This window comes from Solanum lycopersicum, chromosome 1 (assembly GCF_036512215.1).
Source record: "Solanum lycopersicum chromosome 1, SLM_r2.1".
NCBI lineage: Eukaryota > Viridiplantae > Streptophyta > Magnoliopsida > Solanales > Solanaceae > Solanum > Solanum lycopersicum.
Window position 1 is genome coordinate 93,949,509 of NC_090800.1, and position 21,935 is coordinate 93,971,443.

The 21,935-nt window shown below is 31.8% G+C and overlaps 5 protein-coding genes across 5 annotated transcripts; all 5 read left to right on the forward strand.

Moving 5' to 3' along the window:
- LOC100191110 (glycerate dehydrogenase) lies at positions 1–3,649 on the forward strand. Its single transcript, XM_004230999.5, has 13 exons — positions 1–344; positions 415–498; positions 840–980; positions 1,713–1,834; positions 1,924–2,005; positions 2,146–2,218; positions 2,296–2,387; positions 2,497–2,571; positions 2,650–2,757; positions 2,915–2,992; positions 3,152–3,196; positions 3,293–3,407; positions 3,489–3,649. Exons 1-13 carry the CDS (start codon positions 222–224, stop codon positions 3,509–3,511), a joined length of 1,161 nt encoding a protein of 386 aa, XP_004231047.1. The 5' UTR covers positions 1–221; the 3' UTR covers positions 3,512–3,649.
- A 2,405-nt stretch (positions 3,650–6,054) lies between these two features.
- On the forward strand, positions 6,055–7,810 carry LOC101268040 (SKP1-like protein 1A). The gene is made up of 2 exons (XM_004231000.5): positions 6,055–6,460; positions 7,465–7,810. The coding sequence occupies exons 1-2, from the start codon at positions 6,158–6,160 to the stop codon at positions 7,636–7,638; spliced, it is 477 nt and encodes a 158-aa protein (XP_004231048.1). The 5' UTR covers positions 6,055–6,157; the 3' UTR covers positions 7,639–7,810.
- Positions 7,811–8,883: 1,073 nt separating this feature from the next.
- SKP1 (S-phase kinase-associated protein 1) lies at positions 8,884–10,807 on the forward strand. The gene is given in 2 exon segments (NM_001319651.1): positions 8,884–9,267; positions 10,443–10,807. Coding segments are annotated over 2 exon segments (471 nt in total). The 5' UTR covers positions 8,884–8,970; the 3' UTR covers positions 10,617–10,807.
- A 7,264-nt stretch (positions 10,808–18,071) lies between these two features.
- On the forward strand, positions 18,072–19,395 carry PIP2-7 (plasmamembrane intrinsic protein 2.8). Its single transcript, NM_001279328.2, has 4 exons — positions 18,072–18,416; positions 18,502–18,797; positions 18,871–19,011; positions 19,092–19,395. The coding sequence occupies exons 1-4, from the start codon at positions 18,122–18,124 to the stop codon at positions 19,209–19,211; spliced, it is 852 nt and encodes a 283-aa protein (NP_001266257.2). The 5' UTR covers positions 18,072–18,121; the 3' UTR covers positions 19,212–19,395.
- A 1,304-nt stretch (positions 19,396–20,699) lies between these two features.
- On the forward strand, positions 20,700–21,667 carry LOC101243648 (uncharacterized). The gene has a single exon (XM_004231003.4). The coding sequence runs from the start codon at positions 20,935–20,937 to the stop codon at positions 21,373–21,375; it is 441 nt and encodes a 146-aa protein (XP_004231051.1). The 5' UTR covers positions 20,700–20,934; the 3' UTR covers positions 21,376–21,667.
- The last annotated feature ends 268 nt before the right edge of the window (positions 21,668–21,935 follow it).

Sequence of the window (21,935 nt, forward strand, 5' to 3'; positions counted from 1 at the left end):
TGGTAACGAAAGAGTGAAAAGGAAGTCATGTGGGGGCGCTTAAACTTGGTTCACAAATTTATTTGGGGTAAAGATAGGAGGGGAAGTTACGTGGCATAAAATTGGAGTCTCATTATCTTGTACCAAAATGAGAGGTGGTCAGCCCAAAATGACAGAAACCATATGATATTGATTTAAACAAGAGAGTTTAGAGTTTGGAGTAAGTAAGGAGAGAGGAAGAAATGGCAAAGCCAGTGCAAATTGAAGTGTGGAATCCAAATGGAAAATATAGAGTTGTCAGCACAAAATCTATGCCTGGGACTAGATGGATTAATCTTCTCATTCAACAAGATTGTCGTCTCGAAGTAACTAACATATATTATACTACTACTAGTCTTTTTTTGAAAAAACTTATTTATTGAATTCATTTTGTAGATATGCACTGAGAAGAAAACTATTTTATCAGTTGATGACATTCTTGCTCTTATTGGAGATAGGTGCGATGGTGTCATTGGCCAGGTATGTGTTATGACTGATTCACAATTTTTTACTCTAACCCTTCAAGCTATGTTGCTAATGATTCATATTTGCCCGTTAACTCTGCTGCCCAACCACTTTGGTAAATTTGTTCCCACAGTCCAGTCCAGAGGCAAATTTAATTTGGACCATTTTAGCTACCGTTTTCCCATGAAATTTCACTTGTTTTCCAAGTGAAATGCAATCTATGGCCTATCTAGACAAACAAGTAACCTGTCTCATCATTTTTAACTATATATGTGTGGACATTCAATTGTTATGTGACCTCCTCATTTGTGTATCCAATGGAAGTTAAATTTCATAGTATGATTTGTGTTGTTCAGTTGACAGAAGATTGGGGAGACACACTGTTCTCTGCATTAAGCAAGGCTGGTGGGAAAGCTTTTAGTAACATGGCTGTAGGATACAACAATGTTGACGTCGAAGCTGCTAACAAGTATGGTGTTGCTGTTGGAAATACACCTGTGAGTTTATACTACTTGTCGTTTTTTCCACTTCCTATTAAATTTCATTTCTTAGCTACTCCAATAACCAGTAATTTTGCATTACAGATTAGACATCTTAGCTTGTAATGTCTTAAATGCTTGACATGTCTAATCATATATTCTTTTGACTCTCTCTTTTTATATCTATATTTTGTTTTGCATATGAATACATAGTTAGAGCCAAAAGCAATGAGTTCAGTTAAGCCCACATAGCTCGATCCTGGACCCCCTCTGGATGAATGGAGGATGACTAGAAAGTCGAAGATGAAATTGTTTAAACTTATCAAAACCACTGAAAATCTTTGCCGACACCTATCCAACTGGCATTTAACCCAACACATAACAATGAATCAATAGTATAATATCAAATTTAAAGTCAGTTATGTATCCTCTTAATAGCAAGTTTTTTTATTTGTCATATAAGGTCTTGTACCTGGAATTTCTGTTATGAGGAAATGCCCCATTTCACTTTGAATTTGAAGTTGATAAAACATTTCTTTTAGAAAAGAAACAAGGCACATTAGTTGTCCTGAAGGGTCTACACGTGTGTTAAATTAATCCTCAGCTTGTAGATGCAGTAGGAGTGATTTTATTGGATCAAATAGATTTGATCGGTATGGTAAATGATACAAGAAAACTTATTTGAGTTCTGAATATGTGCATATCTGTAGAGGCATCCTTTGATCTTCTGATGCAATGCTCTATGATCAGGGAGTACTGACAGAGACTACAGCAGAGTTAGCGGCTTCACTTTCTTTAGCTGCAGCGAGAAGAATTGTGGAGGCAGATGAGTTCATGAGAGCTGGAAAATATGAAGGATGGCTTCCACATTTGTATGAAAATCTTCAATTCTGTTTATTGTGTCTTCGCAGGTCTATAACTGAATTCTTTAGGTCTAAATCTTAAATGGTTTCATTGCCAGGTTTGTGGGGAACTTACTTAAAGGACAAACGGTTGGCGTAATTGGGGCTGGTCGTATTGGATCTGCTTATGCTAGAATGATGGTAATCAGCGCTAGTATAATCCTCTTTAAGTTTTCTTTGAACTGTTTCAAAAACTTCGTGATCGCTGGAACCCATGATTAAGAAATTGTATGTAAATTTGCTATGTTAATTGGAGCAACTTTGGTGTTTTATTGCAACAGGTTGAAGGCTTCAAAATGAACTTGATATACTACGACCTATATCAATCTACTCGTCTAGAAAAATTTGTGACAGGCATGTTTTAATCAATGTTACATCAACAAACTTCTCAAGCTCATTGCATGTACTTATATGTTTTCTCGCCTTTGCAGCCTATGGTCAGTTTTTGAAAGCCAATGGTGAACAACCTGTAACATGGAAAAGGGCTTCATCCATGGAGGAGGTCCTCCAAGAGGCTGATGTGGTAATTATGTACATCGAGAATGCACTATAAGATTTCTTATTCATTTATCTTTATACATATTTACTGGATTCTCATTCAATTTCTTGTCTTGATCAAAATGCTTCTCTAGATAAGTCTACATCCAATCCTTGATAAAACAACGTACCATCTTGTGAACAAAGAACGGCTGGCACTGATGAAGAAGGTAGTGAATATATCTATTTTGCTTGCTGATTTACACAAAAAATGTGATATCATGATATTACTTAAACCAAACTTGTAGGAAGCAATACTTGTGAACTGTAGTAGGGGGCCTGTTATTGATGAAGTAGCTCTTGTTGAGCATCTGAGGGAAAATCCCATGTTCCGTGTTGGCCTTGATGTCTTTGAGGTAATGACAGTAGTTCTGCCGTTGTGAACATGTAAAATGCACCATTTCAACCAAACAAAAAGCTCTCAAAGTAACCTACACGAGTAGAGTGTAGGATGCTTTTTCCCTGTCTTATGCGTTCAAGTAATTCTCTTCTTTGATGATCTTGTTGTCTTAGGATGAGCCCTACATGAAACCCGGCCTTGCAGACATGAAGAATGCTGTTGTGGTACCCCACATAGCTTCTGCTTCTAAGGTACTTTTGCGCGTATTATGTATTTATCTGTGTAAATTAAGAAGCAATTTTCTGCTATGATAGCTACTTCTCATCTAATTCGCCAATTCTTGTGATTTTTTTTTTATAAGTGTGTCCATTTCGTAAGAAAAAACTAAAATCTCCTGACTCTTAATGCAGTGGACTCGCGAGGGAATGGCTACCCTGGCCGCTTTGAATGTTCTGGTACGGAATTTTGAATCAAAATTAAGGACACTATTGTGCTGAAAATTACAGTGACATTGTTGTGTTTTTGGATTCTGAATGTTGATGATGTTACAGGGAAAAATTAAAGGCTACCCAATTTGGAGTAATCCAAACAGCGTGGAACCGTTCTTAAATGAGAATGCACCGCCCCCTGCTGCATGCCCTAGCATTGTGAATTCAAAAGCTTTAGGTAATCAACTCGTTTATGGAATTCGTAAGGAAGTGCAAATTTGTGTCAATTTGCTAAATACATTATGGTTTATTATTGCAGGCTTACCTGTTTCGAAGCTGTGAAGTTGAAATGTTTTTAAGTGATTCAACATATATGCCAAATTACTGGAAATGTCTATATATATTTCAAGCTTGCTATACTATGTCTCTCATTTGGTTTACATGATTTTGCTATAATTAGGACACAAATTTTATACGCAATTTCTTGTTTTAACACAGATGTGATCTATTAGGCTCAGCCCCTGTTTGCGACATCAGGGAGTTGGCCAGAAAATATTTAGTAAATTTCCAGGAGATAATAAGCTTGAAGAAATGACAAAACTTATAATATGGTTTCAACTTTCAACAAGAATGTATTTAATTGTATAAGAAGTTAAAATATAATGCAATATAGAAAATTAAAATTAAAATTTCTTTTTCTTACCAATTTTTTTTTCATCCATAAAAATTTATTTGTGAAAAAATTGCATAAATTTTTTAAATAATTTACTTAAGAATTTTAAATTACCATGTAATAATTGTACACAATAGTTCTTTCATTAAATTTAGGAATTAGACTTTTTTTTTATAATCTTCATAAATCTCATGTAATTTATATATTTATTTTGTGGAGACGTAAGTTTGATAAATTAAATTATTTTCAAGACCATGATTTAATGATATGATATAACAACTAAAATAGAAAGAGACTTTTGAGGTATTTAGTCTTATTTTATTTTGAATAAATATAATATTATTCTTTATAATTTTTTTCAAAAAAAAAATGGTAAGCATGAATTTCAAAGTACACAATTAACATTATTGTAATAGTTAATCAACCTTTAATATTGTTGACTTCATTATGCAATTTATGATTACTTGATGTAATAGTTTTTTTTTTTTGAGTGATTTGTATATCAATATATTTTAACTATATATATTTATAAGTATTAAAAATTGAAGATATTATAGTACGTTTTCAAAAATCTATTTTTAATAAAATAAAAAGTTAAATTCTGATAAAAGATTTTTAAGTATGAAATTTATTCTTAATAAATTAATATATATTTAAAGAAATAATATGATCATTATTTTAGTTAAATGAGTTTAATAAAATAAATTAATAATTTATTATTTAATTTTTTTTAATGACATGTCATACCAACTAGAAGAGAGGAAGACTTTTGAAATATCAAGTATATTTAGAGAAAAATAATAATAATTGAGTGATGTTTTAATTCTAAATATGAATGATATTTTAAAATAACTTTTTAAATTTGGGTGATCATTTAAAAAATCGACTCCATATTTGACTTGTTTACAAGTAATTCTCCTACTAACAAAAATATTCATTATTTTCTCCTTCTGGACTTCTTAACTCATATGACAAATATGGACAAAGTAACAATGGAGCATAATCATGATAATTTAGCTTCAAAAGGAATTTGGCATTATCCAAAGAAAGAAAAAGAATGATATTATCCAAATTCCACAGATAGAAAAATGCAAAAATAGAAAAACAATCACAGTTGGATCAATTCAGTTACTCCATTATTTATTTTTTGATTTTCCAAGCACTGTCAAACACTAAATTAATTTATATTTTATATAACGTAAAAGAAAATATGCTCTTTCTAGAAGTCATTTAATTATACTCTTTGACGATGAATTATTACTATTATTTACTATAAAAATATTATGCAAGTTCTAAAAATAAAAGATTGTGAGAGACACACAAAAAAGAATTATTTATTTATGCTTATGTGAAATCTCAATTAAAACACTATCATAAAATTTTAAGGGCAAAAAATTTTGAGTTCAAAATTGAAAGGGTAAGATAATTTATTAACAAATTTAAAAGGGCAATAAAATTGATCATTGAATTAAAAGGCCAACTTTCGTAAATTTGATATTGTTTAAATTAGGACAGCCGTTACAAGACGTGGAATTTCACGTTTCTTGTAAGGCTAATAACAAGTTTAAACCCTAATTACAAAGCACGTGAAATTTCATGTCTTGCGGCGCATGAAATTCGCATTTTATAATGGATGTCCTACTTTAAACGGTGTTAAAATACAATTAGAAAAATGGCTAATGAAGGCTGTCTTACAAGTGCCTTGCGATAGCTGCCCTAATTTAAATTCTAATTTTAACGGTGTTAAATTACAATTAGAAAATGGCTAATGGCCGCTGAGCGTTACAAACACATGAAATTCCTCGCCTTACTGTGACTGTCCTAATTAAAACCCTAAATTAAACAATATTAAATTCACAATTAGAAAATTATTCTTTTAACTCGATAGTAAATTTTATTATCCTTTTAAAAATTTTGACAAATTTTCTTACCTTTTTTATTTTCTACTCAAGACAATCTCTTAAGAAGAAAAGAAAACTTACAATTATATATATATATATATATATATAAAATTAGGTCGATGGAGCCGAAAAGGTATAACTTTTAGGAGGGTGGTACATTAAAGAGAATTATATATATATATATATATATAAAAATTAGGTCGATGGAGCCGAAAAGGTATAACTTTTAGGAGGGTGGTAAATTAAAGAGAATTACCACAGTAAAATTAAAACGGTTACTTACAATAAAACGCCTATATATAGTCTCCCTCCCCTCATTCACTCACTCACTTGTGCTTTGTAACAAAACTCAACCGTTTTCTCTCTCCGTTAGTGTTTGCTTTCTTCCTCGATTCACCGACCCACTGACCGACTATGTCTTCTCCAAAGAAGATCTTGTTGAAGAGCAACGATGGCGAGGTTTTCGAGGTGGAGGAAGCGGTTGCTTTGGAATCTCAGACCATCAAGTTTTTGATCGAGGACGATTGCGCCGGTTCGCACATCCCTATTTCCAATGTTTCTGGCAACATTTTGGCAAAGGTTCTCGAGTACCTTAAGCGCCATGTGGAAGAGGAATCCACATCTAAGACAGAGGGCGCCGACGCTGATGCTGCTTTGAAGGTCTTTGATGCTGAATTTGTCAAAGTTGATCAGAAAACTCTCTTTGACCTGATTCTGGTATGGTTTGATTTTTACTCTTTTCGTCGTTAATTTTTTATGATTTTGTTTGTACTGATTTCTACTGTTTGCCTGGTTTTTTGCTATAAACTTCATCTGAAGTTATATGCTCTGTTTTACGATTTCTGCTTCTGTTGATTTTATTGTTTGTGTATTCGGTTTAATTGTTTATGCTGCTTGTTGATTTTCCTGTTTGTCTGGGTTTTTAGGGTGTATCCGTAGTCGCACCTTTATGCGATGCTTAATAAAAATAATCTGTGTATGTGTATGCAGTTGCATTGTTAAGCCCTTTGTTATACTTATTTGATTTATTTATCCTAATTGTTTAGGGTTCATACGCATACTATAGTGCATCTATTAGGCATTTTACAAATATAGGGTGATAACATGTAGATTCTGTAGTTGTGAAAATTCTGGCTGAACGTTGGATATGTTGTGTACTTTTGATCTGGCACTTAAATTGTAAAGTCCCAAACTGTATGACCCCAATTCAGATTTAATATTGACATACTATTCTCATAGAAGTATCTTCTACCCGCCCCAGTTCCCTCTCTGTGTGTTCATGTTTTACAAGTTACATCAATTTTTAGGCATTAGGGGGGCGTCAACATGCTTCTTATTTCTTTTAAAATGTAGATTTTGTTCCTATTGTTCATTCTGTAGTTTTGGAAATCCCAACCCCTATAAGTGGCTGATCATTGTATGTGTTAAACTGTTCATTTCCTTATTATAATTATCATTATTAAAATTTGGAAGTGAATATGATAATTGATCTCTCAACAGCTACAGTTTAATATTTGCTACCCTGTCATTGTCACTAATATAACATGTGAGAATAGGAATAGTCTCTACCCTCCCCAGGTGTGTTCATGTTCATGCTGTGTGTATAGAAACAATGCGAGGATAGGAATTGGTCGCTTGAACCCATTGTTTATATGCTTTGTTTCTTCACTTTGTAATGCTATGCTTTCAATTATAGTGCACACTGTTTTGCGACATTTCAGGCTGCAAACTATCTGAACATCAAAAGTCTGCTTGATCTGACCTGCCAGACTGTGGCTGACATGATCAAAGGTAAGACCCCAGAGGCCATTCGCAATACCTTCAACATAAAGAACGACTTCACTCCAGAGGAAGAGGAGGAGGTTAGGAGGGAGAATGCGTGGGCATTTGAATGAAGCTCTGCCAATGTTTTCGTATTCTGGTGCTGGAATTGTAGTAGATTTCTATCAACTAGTGTTATGTTTGTTGTTTTCTTAATGTTTTGTTGTTGAAACCTTTAGATATTACTTTCTTGTTCACAACTTTTGCTATGCAACTTGAAGTCGTTATTCAACGAAGATTTGATAATTTCTTTTTGCTGTGCGTATATTTATTTATTATCCATTTTGCAATTTTTTTCTCATGTCAAAATTTAATTGTATATCAAAATATATATAGACTTCTATTATTTCTATCTTAATAAATAAAATATATTTTTAAGTTCCTACTGAACATATCACCTAGAAAAGTATTTTAATTATTATATTTGAAAGTGGATATTTCACAGTCGAAGTTCAAATTAAACATTCGATTATTTATATGCTTTGAGAAGTTATTTTCTATTCGAATAATAAAAAAGCAAATACTATTATAATTATAAAAACTCTTAAAAAAGAAATTTCATATATGTGGAGATAACTTGTGAAGCCAGAAGTAAACAATACTTCTTTATTTTAACTAAAAGAAAATCGAGTCGGTGAAGCCGAAAAGGCCAAACTTTTTTAACCTGAATGATCAAAACTTTGCAATACAACTATGTTATCACGTAAATTTTCAAATATTCTTATTAAATATTATTCGGATGAATATATCAGTGTTTATTTCACCATGTGATACGATTATAAAATTTGGAAAAGAGATACCACATTTTTAGATGTTCGTTAAAACAATAACAAATAGTGTCGATGACACTAGAGCAATGTAGTAATTTGGAGTGAGTGAAATAAACATCATTCAATATATCGTGACGTAGACAAAACACATGACTTTGTTACATTGAGCTAATTTTTCATAATTTTTCATCATTTTCATCAACAATCATATTATTGTTTAATATTCACTAAGTATTTGATCACTATTTTGATATTCAAGTAAAAAATTACGTAATACAACGCAAACAATTATTATAGAAGGTGTTTTTATAAAAGATAAAAATTTGGGTTAAAATTTTAATTTTTAAAACATCCCAAATAATGAGATTTGATCCAAATATTAAGAAAAATTAGTATTTAAAAATTTAAAATATTTACCAAAAGTACTTGCCAAATAATAACAAATTGTATGAACAAACATTAATTGTCAATTTTTTTCTCAAATATTATTTGAATAATTTATTGCCAAACAGGCCCCTCTATATATCTATTACCCTTTCTACTGTACTTCTTATTTTTTGCTTTCACAAAAAAAAAACTCATCCGTTTTCTCTCTCGTCATCAGTTTTAGGGTTTGATATTTATCATCGACCGACTATGTCTACTCCGACGAAGATCTTGTTGAAGAGTTCTGATGGTGAGGTTTTCGAGGTGGATGAGGCGGTTGCTTTGGAATCGCAGACCATCAAGCACTTGATTGAGGACGATTGCGCCGGCTCTAACATCCCTCTCCCTAATGTTACAAGCAAGATCTTGGCAAAGGTGATTGAGTACTCTAAGCGCCATGTCGAAGCCTCGTCTAAGACAGAGGACAAGGCCGCTGAGGATGAATTGAAGGTCTTTGATGCTGAATTTGTTAAAGTTGATCAGGGAACTCTTTTTGATCTGATTCTGGTATGGTTCCAGTTTTACTGTGGAATTGTTTTTATTATGTTGATTTTTTATGGTTTTGCTGTACTGATTTTGACTGATTGCTGGTTTATTTGTTTGATTTTCTGTTTCAGGATTATATGGCTTGTTTTACGATTTCTGTTTCTGATGCTTCTATTGTTTGTGTATTCGGTTTAATTTTTTATGCTTGTGATTGGTTTGCCCCATTTTCTGTTTTTAGGGTTTCTCTGTACTTTTACTTTTTATGCGATGTTTCCTTTCTCTTTTGCTTTAATTGTTTGTGTATTCAGATCTATTTTTATGCCTTCGTTGTACTTATTGATTGATTGATAGTTTTATTTGCCTGATTGTTTAGGGTTCATTCGCATACTATAATTCAATTTTTAGGTATTTTACAAGTATAGGCTGATAGCATGCTTATAATTTCCTTTAATGTAGACTTTGTTCTTATTGTTGTTTCTGTAGTTATGTGAATTCTGGCTGATCAGGTATATAGTATACAGTTTTGATTTGACACTCATATTATAGAGTCTCAAAATGTATGACCTAATTCATAGTTAGTATTTGCTTCCACTGTCACTAATAAAGTAACCTCTAGCCTCCCCAGTTCCCACTTTGTGTGTTCTTGTTGTTGTTGAAAAAGTTAACTTCAACTTTTGGGCATTTTACAAGTATAGGCTGATAGCATCCCTATAATTTCTTCTGATACAAACTTTATTCTTATTGTTGATACTGTACTTTTGGGAATTCTGAACCCCTTTGAGTGGTGGCTCATTATTGTGTATGTTTCACTCTCTTGATCTGGCAATCATATTGAGTCCCAAAGAGTGTGATACATTCATTTTACTTCACTAATTATTATTATTATTTTGGAAGCCAAATGTTCTTTCAATAACTAGTTTAATATTTGCTTCCACCGTCACCGATATTAATATATCAATGCTAATAGAAGTAATCTCTACCCTCCCCCTATTTCCACTTTGTGGGACTACACTGTGTGTGTTCTTGTTGTGATAGTAGAAGTAATCTAAAACAATCTACAGATGAACTGTGGAGCCCTGATAAATATAGTTGGTTGCTTTAACCCATTGTTATGTGCTCTTTGGTTCCTCACTTTGTAATGGTATATTGGTGATTTGCTTTAGATTCTAATTCGTTCTGTTGTTGTGACTTGTAAGGCGGCTAACTACCTGAATATCAAGAGTCTGCTTGATCTGACCTGTCAGACTGTGGCAGACATGATCAAAGGAAAGACTCCGGAGGAGATTCGAAAGACTTTTAACATCAAGAACGACTTCACTCCGGAGGAAGAGGAGGAGGTCAGGAGGGAGAATGCTTGGGCATTTGAATGAAGCCGGGCAATGTTTTCATATTCTAGTGATGGAGTTGGGAATATATAGTAGTAGATTTCTTTCCGCAATCGTTATGTAGTAGTAAATATGTTCTTAAATGTTTGCTTCTGAACCTTTAGATATTGTTCTTCCTAACTTTTGCAGTAAAACTTTGTTCTTCAGTGAAGACGAGTTGATCCAATTTTTACTTTAGTTACATATTGCTGGAGATATATGTTGATCGTAAGGTCTCTTCGTATTGTTATTTGAAGTGGTGTTTGGCTAGTGGGGTTTCAGTCCTTGGCATCTGCTTCTAACTTCCATAGAAGTTGCAACTGCAACAAGGTGATATAGAGTGAAGCAATAGGTAAACAACACTAAAATGAAAGCTATATGATATATGACAAAGCCAAATGGGAGAAGCTGTTTGAACTGCAACTAGATTGAACAACACGCAATAACATTGAACTGTTATGCAACTTCAGTACTAAAGCTCATTGTAGAGCTATCAATCTGCAACTAGTCCTAGTTGAATTGCGATTTATGTGTTATTTGCCTGATTATTTATCCTACTCCCAATACGGCCATATATCCTTTAAAACTACTACCTTATTGTCAATATAGAAGAGGGAAAAACAAGTAATATGATGGGTTGCTAACTCTACCTCTTTGCTTCACTTGTCGGATCTCTACCAGTGTCACACGCAAATCCCAGAAAATATTACCCAAAGCTATTATTTCCCTGAGGACACCACTAGTTTTCATAAGTTTAACTCTTTACTTTCTTGTAACTTGGAATCACTTGAAGTTTGTCATATCCGATGCATGAATATAGTTTAAAGAATATAACCCATGTCTATCACAATCCTAAAAGTTACTACCTCCTTTCCTAATTACTTGTTCACTTTTCCTTTTATAGCTGTCCCTAATTACTTGTCCATTTTGACAAATCAAGAAAGGATAATTTTTTTTACCTATTATACCCACAATTAAATGACTAATTACTATGAAAAATGTAGAATTTTTCATCCACTTCATAATTAATAGGGGTAAAATGGTAAACTCACTACGTCATTAATTATTTTCTTAATAGGTGTGTCAATTCAAAAGTGAACAAGTAAAAAGGGACCGTAGTTCCCATGTCTTTTGAAAAAAAAAACTCGTAAAATCATTTGTTTGTAGATTATAAACATATTATGAGAAGAAGATAAATCTTTACACAGCTAAGTCTTCTTACATGCATCACATGTCACAATTATATGTCAAACTATACATAATCCTCCATTGCTCTATTAATTGCAGCTTTTTTTTAAAAATTCTTGTGGAATATCATATCTTTCATCAAAAACCTCATTTTGATGCGGAGGTGTTCAATTTTGGGCCTAATCAATCCTCAATTTTGTGTCCACATTCATATAAAATTACCCATTATTTTTTCAATCGCTAGATCGTTTGTTTTTTTAGACAATAAACATATTATAAGAAGAAAGATCTTTTCCATAGCTCAAAGTCTTATTACATACATCATCCACATGTGCCAATTATCAAACTATATATAATAATCTAATTGCAGTTTTTTTTTTTTTGGAATATCATATCATATCTTTTATATAAAAAAATATGTATGAACCTCATTTTGATGAAAGTGCATATGGTGGAGAGGGTGTACAATATGTTGTTCTTTTGCCAAAAAAAATTTGGCTGAGACAAAGAGATATATATGTTTGTTTTCATTGTCACCTTCTTTTCCTTATTATGGGCAAGTGGGCAACAACATGAACTTGTCTTTTCAAGAATCAAAATGCCACAATATATATCCACATACATAAGACAATATAATTCAAGAAACTATGGAATATATATATATATATATATGTGCAAATATAAGTGTGGTCCGATTCTTATAATGAAGACAAAATTTTAAATATGTTAAGCTGTGTTCCTTGTCTATACAAAAACAAAATATATTTCACTATATTACTTTACCAAAAAAATTAATAATAAAGCAAGGATTATTTGATACAATGAATTACGTAGATTCAACTTTATTGACATTTCAGAATAGAAGATGCATCGAATGAGATATCAAAGGCAAAACCAAATAGCCTATTTAAAATAAAGAGCGCTTCACTCAACTTCAAGATTAGTGATTTTTATATTTTAAAAAACTTCATAGAATCATTAAAAATAATCTAAATTCTTAAAAGGGTTGCTGTATAATATAATTATAAATGAGATAAATAATCTCATTTTTTGAATTAATATGATAATTAAATACGATATAAATGGAAAATTATCGTAAATAGTCATTATAATAAATTTATTCGTTCTCCATAGCTATAGTTTACATATTTATGGGATGTAGCTATAATTTAAGTTGTCTCGTTTGTATAATTCGCGGATGAATTTCTATTATTGAGCTAATTTTTTTTTTGTATAAAGTTGAAATATAAAATTTATACAAAAACAAACATATGAACTTTAAACAATCATATAAAATATGTTATACAAAAGTTATACACATTACAAATATGTAAACTATACAAACTCAAAACTCAACCTCATAATCATAGAATGTTGATCCGGAGTGATAATTAACTAAAGTTGGCTATATTTATCACCTGAACTCTTCTACTCACGACTTTATCAACAGAACACTTAAAGCTATTAAAATACATAATTTTAAACCCCTTTAACTGTTGACTGTGCTTATGTGATGTTTTTTTACTGAATCAAATCAAGAGAGTAATTATACACAATTTTTTAAAAGCAAGTGAAGACAAAAATTTGTTTTTTTTAAAAAAAAAACTCATTTCCATTATGTTTCTTCTTCTTCCTCCTCATAATTTCACCCAACCCCACCATCACCACACACACAATTCTCTCTCTTTCTCTTCGATATCTTCTTCTTCAATTTTTTCAAGTACTTTTACCCACAATTCCCCCTCTTTCTTGCTACCTATCATTTGAGAGTTCTATAATGATTGAGAAAAAAATATTTATTTAGATTTTGATAAAAGAGGGGGAGGGGAGGTAGTGGTTCTAAATTGTGAAAAGTTTTTGAAAAACGTATATTTGAAATTCTTTATAAACGTAAGACAATTTTATTTTTCAACATTTTTAAGATTTTTCTATAATCACTCATTTTTCATCTCCTTCTCTTCTATCTCTCATCCTCTATTATTTTAGTCGCTTTATTTCTCACCACCATTAAAATAACAAAATTTATAATAAAAAAACATAGTGAAGCGTGCTTATCTCTAATTCCTCTTCATGTAAAAAAAATTCACTATGAAAGAAAAAATGTAATTAGGAGCAAAATAGATGAAAAATATGGGAAGAGAAAGAAAAAATAAAAAGAAATCAAGAAATAAATGAATTTGAAGATTAGTTTGAGATTTTCTTTTAAAAATATTATTTCTAATAAAAAAAATGATGTGGCGATATATTTATGATGTGGATAGTGACACACTTAATCAGAGGTGTTTAAAATATTTTATTTTAATAATTTTAAGTGTTTAATTGACAAAATCGTGAGTAGAAGAGTTCAAATAACAAAATTAAATTAAATACATCGATCTCTTAGATCATTTTACCTATATTAAAACTTTCACAAATAACCATTATTAATCCCCTAATTTTCCCTAAATCTAATCACAAATTTAATACCGAAATATTTTTGGGGCCCTTAATAAATTTATGGTATTTGTAAAAAGTGGGTTCTAACGGAACGAAATAGATTCAACCGTTGCGTACCAACTGCCCAAGGAACTCTCTGGAAACACCACGTGTCGACTTCTCACTGGTTCTGATTTTTCTCTTTTATCTTGTTCGACTAGCAACACAAAACTCCATCTATTACACAAAAGGTACGTTGTGGAAAATTGGGTGGATCTTTTTAAAAAAGAAATTAGTTCGATACGTGAATAAAAGATATTTATATATTTACTAGATAAATACTATGAAAATTGAGTGAGGACAGGAGTTAGTCGATGGTGATCGGTGAGGATAGAATTTTGCGATCGATATAATCAATATGAAATATTATTATATGAGGAACTTATTTTCTCTAATTCTTTAAAACAAATATTTTTAAGTTTTTTAATCAGTTAAATGTTTGAAGTCCAAAAATATTTTCTAAAATATCGAATACGCCTAAAAGAGTCAATTTTTCTGATGATTTGTCTTGTCCAAGCAAAAAGTAGTCCTCCACTAGTTGTAATCAATACAATAAGGACTAGTTTTTTTTTTCCTTGTAACGTCAACGAGATGTTTGTTCTAAAGAAGAATCTACCAGCTTCATATAGAGTATAACACAAATTAATAAAAAACTGACTTCACATATCATTTTTACATATATCTTTTTTGTACTTATATATAATCTAGTGACTTTGTCAGGAGTTTTATGTAAGTTACACTGATTATTTTCCAACTTTGTTTTGAAATATTGCCGTTTTTTTTCAGTTTCAAAATGTTATGTGTGAAATTCTTTGATAACATTCTGAAATTTGAAAATAATAATAATCCCTAAAGAATTTTTAAAAAGGTGCTCGAGTCAAATTATTTATTTATTATAGAGAGGAGAATATATGTTTTTTTTAGTGGAATAAAGATGGAAATAATTAGTTGTGGGGTTGAAGTAGGCAAATAAGTGCTAGCTGTGTAGCACATGATTCTATCGATTTGTCCATTCTACGATGGGGTTTGGAATTTTATTTAAGCTTATTTTTTGGACGATGCTTTTAATGAAAATAAGAAAATCTCAATTATTCCTTTGAAATATAACTTAGGCCGGTGGCTATCTTTTTAATAGTTTTTTAGCATAATTTAAATGCATTTCTCAAATTTTTCTAAAGGGAAGTTTATAGTTTTTGAAATTATAATTTTTAAACTAATTTATAATATTTAGGCGGGATAAAATAATATGTGCCTAAGTTGGATGACAGAGAAGTATTGTATTTTTCTGACTTTATCCTAATAAAGAATTAGTACCCTGCTAAGTTGACCACATTAATTAATTACTAATAAACAAAAATTCAACTATACCCACGCAAAAAAAACATATAAACTATAATCATTTAAACACAGATAAGTACAGCAATGAATTGTATCACTAATGATTGATCAAAGTACAAAGCCACATAAACAAAATAATAGAATAAGTTGTGATTATGAGTTAACACAATCAATATTATTCTTAGTGAGGGCCTGAGGGGGTGCTACTATATTATATTAGGAAGTAGAGACATAAGTACGAGAACATGCATCCCCTACCACCTCGATTCAATTTATGGAAAAGATACTACATCTAATATATTGTGTTATACCAAGTTATGAATAACAAATTATTTATGCTAATTATTACCGATTATTTTAAAATATTGTACATTGTTAGTTTACAAAATTTTTGTCTCAACCTTTATTGTTTTAAGCTAATCACGTCGACAACAGTAACGATATATTAATTTAATCTTATAAATGAAATTTGAAAAGGGCAATGGCCAAGGAGTGTATTGTAAAACCTTATTTCTACCTTGTAAGAAGTAGAAAAGTTGTTTCTGATGAATCTAACGCCTCCAACATAAAGGTAAGCTATAACATTTACTATTACTAAAATTCAATACAATTAAGTAGTTAGTTTCATGACAATACATTGTATAGTTTTATGATCTACGCTGATGCTAATTAAAAGAGGTATTTTTCCCATTAATTTCATTATCTTGGACTAAGGGGTTTATCTTTGGGATTCAAAGGTAAGTTAAGAGCTAATAAGTAACTCAATCTCATACTTAGATTCTAAGCATGAAATCTTCAAGTACCAAAATTTGTAAAAATTCTTTGAATAGGACTCACTCAAATATTCCTTTTACTTCAAGTGAATATGCCAAGTGGATGACAGTTTCAATTTTGTTTGGGAGTTCCTTTCATTAAGGGTAGGTAAAATAATATCAATAGATAATAATATCTCTGTTTACTTTTATTTCAAAACTATTAGTTTACTTATTTATAAAAAATAAAAATTATGGACTTACTTATTCTTGCCTTAGAGACTACTAAAATTGATACGACATATTAATTCTCTCTTTTTTCAGGTCATTATCTCTCTATAAAACAAACTAATGCGATTAAATAATTCTCTAAATAGAAAAAATAAGGAAAAATGATAAAGACATATTAAAATTTATACAATTTGAATGATCAGAAAAACTAGTATCGACCTATGATTATATCCAAAACTTGCCGGTTTGTATTCTTATATCAACATTTATTATTCATTTATTGTTATGCTTCAATTTTTTCCAAAAAAAAGAAAAAAAAAAAGAGGAAGTTGAAGAAAAAAGACGTATAACGGCTAGAATAGTTTGTAGACAAAAGAAAGTCTAACCCCACAACAACGCAGATACAGCCCAAACACATGGTCTAGCTGGTTCTGGTCCCATCAAAACACAATTATCATAACATGTTTTCTTTTTCTAAAATCAAAAAGTTGTATTTTTGGTCCTTGACAAATGACAAAAGATAATTTTCGAACGTATTAGCGAAAACATTAGACGCCATTAATTCTAAATAAAGATAATTGTATAGAATAGCAAATTAATAGCCTAAAATAAATAAAGTAATTACGATTTGATTTAATTGTACTCCATATCAAACGTTAGTCAAAATTTGTCAGTCGCCTCTCTCCCAAAAATCTCGCTTGTCATGCTACCATTCTCGCTTGCCACTCTCCCTTTGCTCGCCTCTCTCGCTTTATACACAGAAGTGTATGAGTTGTGCTTCTGGTTTGTATAAAGTAAGAGAAAATTATATATACACATGCAATAATATATATCTTCGTGCTATACACTTAATTATACAATTTACAAACATTTTATATCAATTCAATTGTAGACAAATGCAAATTTTATACAAAAATTGCACCGAAAAAGGCTAACGAATTATATAATTGTGAACTATACAATTGTAATGAAATACAGTTTTCACTCACTTTATACAACAGAAGTGTATATATTGTGTTTCTGTTTTTGTATAAAGCGAGAGAAAAACATATATCTTCTTCCTATACACTTATAATTATGCAATATACATACATTTTACTTCGATTCAATTGTATGCAAAACAAATTTTATACAAAAATTGCAGCAAAATAGGCAGCGAATTATATAATTATATTGAAATAGGATAGCGAATTATACAATTATAGCGAAATAGGTCAACAAATTATACAATTTAAACCAGAAAATTATACAATTATATATGTATAGCATAATTATACAAATTTTACTTTATCATATAAATATAAATTTTTTAATTTGCTATATGTGAAAATTTTTGTAAATATTACTGGTACAACACCGTATAATAACTAATGCACACTCTTTAATTACGTATGTACTTTTCTTTCAAATTCAAAATTCTATTCCAATAGTACCCTTACCTTATCCATAAAAGCCGCTCTCCTCTCTCCATTTGCTCACAACGCACTCATATTATTTCCTCTGATACAAATTGATTCCGAAGCAAAAATGTCAAAAGAAGTGATTGAAGAAGGACAAGTTCAGCAGCATGGCAAAGATTATGTGGATCCACCACCTGCACCGTTGCTCGATTTTGCTGAACTCAAACTCTGGTCTTTCTACAGAGCTTTAATTGCTGAGTTTATTGCTACTCTGCTTTTCCTCTACGTCACTGTCGCTACAGTTATCGGACACAAGAAGTTGAACGGTGCTGATAAATGTGACGGAGTTGGTATTCTCGGTATCGCTTGGGCTTTTGGAGGCATGATTTTTGTACTTGTCTACTGCACTGCCGGTATCTCTGGTGAGCACATACGGATCTAGAATTTTACTATTTGAAATTGAACTTAAATGAAACTAAACTCTTCGTGTGTGTGTGTGTGTTGTAGGTGGACATATTAACCCAGCAGTGACATTTGGGTTGTTTTTAGCAAGGAAAGTTTCATTAGTAAGGGCTGTGGGTTATATAATTGCACAATGTTTAGGTGCAATTTGTGGAGTTGGTTTTGTCAAGGCATTCATGACGCACCCATACAACGCACTAGGTGGTGGTGCTAATTTTGTGCAATCTGGGTACAATAATGGCACTGCTTTGGGTGCTGAAATTATTGGTACTTTTGTCCTTGTTTACACTGTTTTCTCTGCTACTGACCCTAAGAGAAGCGCCCGCGATTCCCATATCCCTGTAAGTACCTCTCACTCATAAAAGTTCAAATTCCCTTGAATCAGAATTTTTTATATGGCTTGGATGTTTAAAGGTGTTGGCTCCATTACCAATTGGGTTTGCTGTATTCATGGTTCATTTGGCTACAATTCCTATTACTGGAACTGGTATCAACCCTGCTAGGAGCTTTGGAGCTGCTGTTATTGCTGATAATAAAAATGTCTGGGATGACCAGGTAAGTCATCGATGCCCATTTTCAAACTAAGCGGGTGAACAAACGACTATTTAGCTTAATTCTTTGGTATATATGTGCAGTGGATCTTTTGGGTTGGACCATTTGTGGGAGCATTGTTAGCAGCAGCATATCACCAATACATTTTGAGAGCTGCAGCTATTAAGGCCTTGGGTTCTTTCCGCAGCAACGCCACCAATTAAATCAATAACTAAAGCATTCAATTGATCTTTTTGTTTATTTATTTAATTCAATATGTGTTTGAAAGAGAAATGTATGCAACTCTTTCATTATGTTGTATGTAATGCTAGTTTTATCTTAGCCTTGGATCTGTGCTGTATTTATTTGTATCATCCTTATTAGTATTGGTCATATTTTTCATTTCAATCTTCCACTTGGATTCCTCCCTCTCTGTTTTTACATTATCATATTGTTTGTTCAAAATTTACACTCAATAGTTGTTGTTTACGTTATGTTAAGACAAAGGAACGTTTGCTAATTTTCAAAAGATTACAAAAATAACACTATTCTTTCCAATATCGGCCTTTCTTAGTTCCTTCATTAGAAAAGTTAACTAGTAAGCAAAATCTTTGATTGAATAAGGTTGGTTCCCCAAATTTTGCAAGGATAAACTCGGATAGGATAAGGTTGTGTGCACTTAGCCCTTTTGGGTCGGGATCGGATTTTATTTTACAAGTTAAGACCAAAATTATTGTTACTTTGGGTCAATCATCTCCTAATTGTAAAACTACTAATATTTTTTGCCATTTTGATAAAAAAAGACGTATCAGTACTTTTTGCCTAGTACCTTAATTCATTCCACAACTAAACAAGCCATTACTTTATTAAATTAGTTTTAACGTCTCATTTTATTTTGCTTTTAATCAGTTTGGTGCTTTTATTATGCCAATAATCCACAGAGATGATGCCACGTGTCTCCACTAAGAGAGGAAGATGCTTTTCTATGTTTTGGGCTTTGGTGGTTGGTCCCTCATACTGAAGAAAGGTCTGAAAATAATTACAGGGCTGAGATGAAATGTGCCTGGCCTATTTTGGGCTGTTGAAAACTAGCAATAGGCCTATTTGTGAAAAACAAAACAAAAGGTAAAAAGTGAAAACAATTTCATTACATTAGGTACCAAAACAAGAGGAGAAACTGTAAAGATGACTTGATATGGCAAAACGAAAGGCCACTCTGGAATACACAAGTCATGTGAGGTGAGGGGTCATGAGATTGACAATGAAACAAGAAAATCGAATTTTTTATATAACTTTACATGTATATTTGATGTATAACTTTAATATTATCTTCTCATAATTCATATAATGAATGACTATTTGTGGGACGTAGAGTATGAAATAGCCAGAGGCTAGTACAATTAATTTACTTTTCTAAGTGACCAATGTTTTGTCTACGTATGAAATAGCCAGAGGCTAGTACAATTAATTTACTTTTCTAAGTGACCAATGTTTTGTTTAATTTGGAGATTCTAGAAAAGTGAAAGTCAGAGTTCAAACTTCAACGTCACGTATATTTCTTCATTCAAAGTTCAAAATATTATTATAATTTTATTCAATAAACATAATTTACTTTTAAAAGTGTAAAAAAAGTAAATTTAACATATTTCTTTAATAGAATAATAGATAATTATTATAATAAAATGATAATTTGCTATGTTTTTAACGTCTAGGAAAAAGTATTACCCTCTTTTGAATTTTCATGAATCTTCTAAGTTGTTTGTATTGAAATATTCTGAGGACGAAATTGCAAAATCTAACAAATTACAAGGACCAACGTGGCTCTCAAGTCAACAAGATCCTCTCTATACAACTCAAATTCCCTGAAAAACCCTAGCCGATAACACTCCTAAATTACTAACGAATAACTTAAATCGGTAAATCATAAAGCTTATAGACATTGCTACAATGGCTGGAAGATTCAGAGAGCTATTGAAGAAATACGGAAAGGTAGCATTGGGTGTTCACTTCTCTGTTTCAGCAGCTTCAATTACAGGTCTTTATGTTGCTGTTAAGAACAATGTAGACGTTGAAGCCCTGTTCGAAAAAATCGGAATGCCAGGTTTATCCAAAGAAAAAGTAGATGAAATTCCTAATTCACCCCAGCAAGTGATTTCCTCTGATGGGTTCGTTATCGAAGAACCCTTTAATCAGGATGGTGTGGCGGCGCCGACGCCAAAACAGAGGAATCGTACTGCTGAGCTGGCGGCGTCAAGTGGCGGTGCTCTTGCTGTAGCTGTGCTGCTTAATAAGGCTCTGTTTCCTGTTAGGGTTCCGATAACCCTTGGTCTTACGCCGCCGATCGCTAGGTTTCTTGCAAGGCGGAGAATTATCAACAACAGTGTATGATGAACATATATGTTTCTTCTAAACAATTTTTTGTTTTTTTTTTCTGAATAATTTGAATCTCTCTGCTTTACTATAGTTTGATTTCCCTTACACTGTCAGGAGTTCGTAAAAGGGTGATCAATTAACACAAGTTAGAGGGTACCTGGGATATTTACCAGTCTTTTGATCTTGGTTTGTTGGAGATGTATTTGAATGGAGAAATAGTTATATAGCTATATGCAACTGAAAGTTCTGTACTATGCTGAATTTCAATTGAAGTAATCATGTTTTGCTGTTGCTGCATAGAAACAAATATTAGCCTAGCATTATAATGCTGTTTGTGGCAGCCATTATTAGTACACAAATCTGAATTTGAAGCCTTCTATTTTAAATCTTGTGTTATGCTGCAACCTTCAAAGGGGAAGGGGAAGCCCGGTGCACAAAGCATCCTGTATTAACAGGGAGCCGCTCACTCCTAGGGTGTTTGATATAGAAATGCAATTATTATTGGCTGCTTCCACGGCTTGAACCCATGATCTGTAGGTACTGTTACTCCGCCCAGTGGCTAAGATATCAAGCTT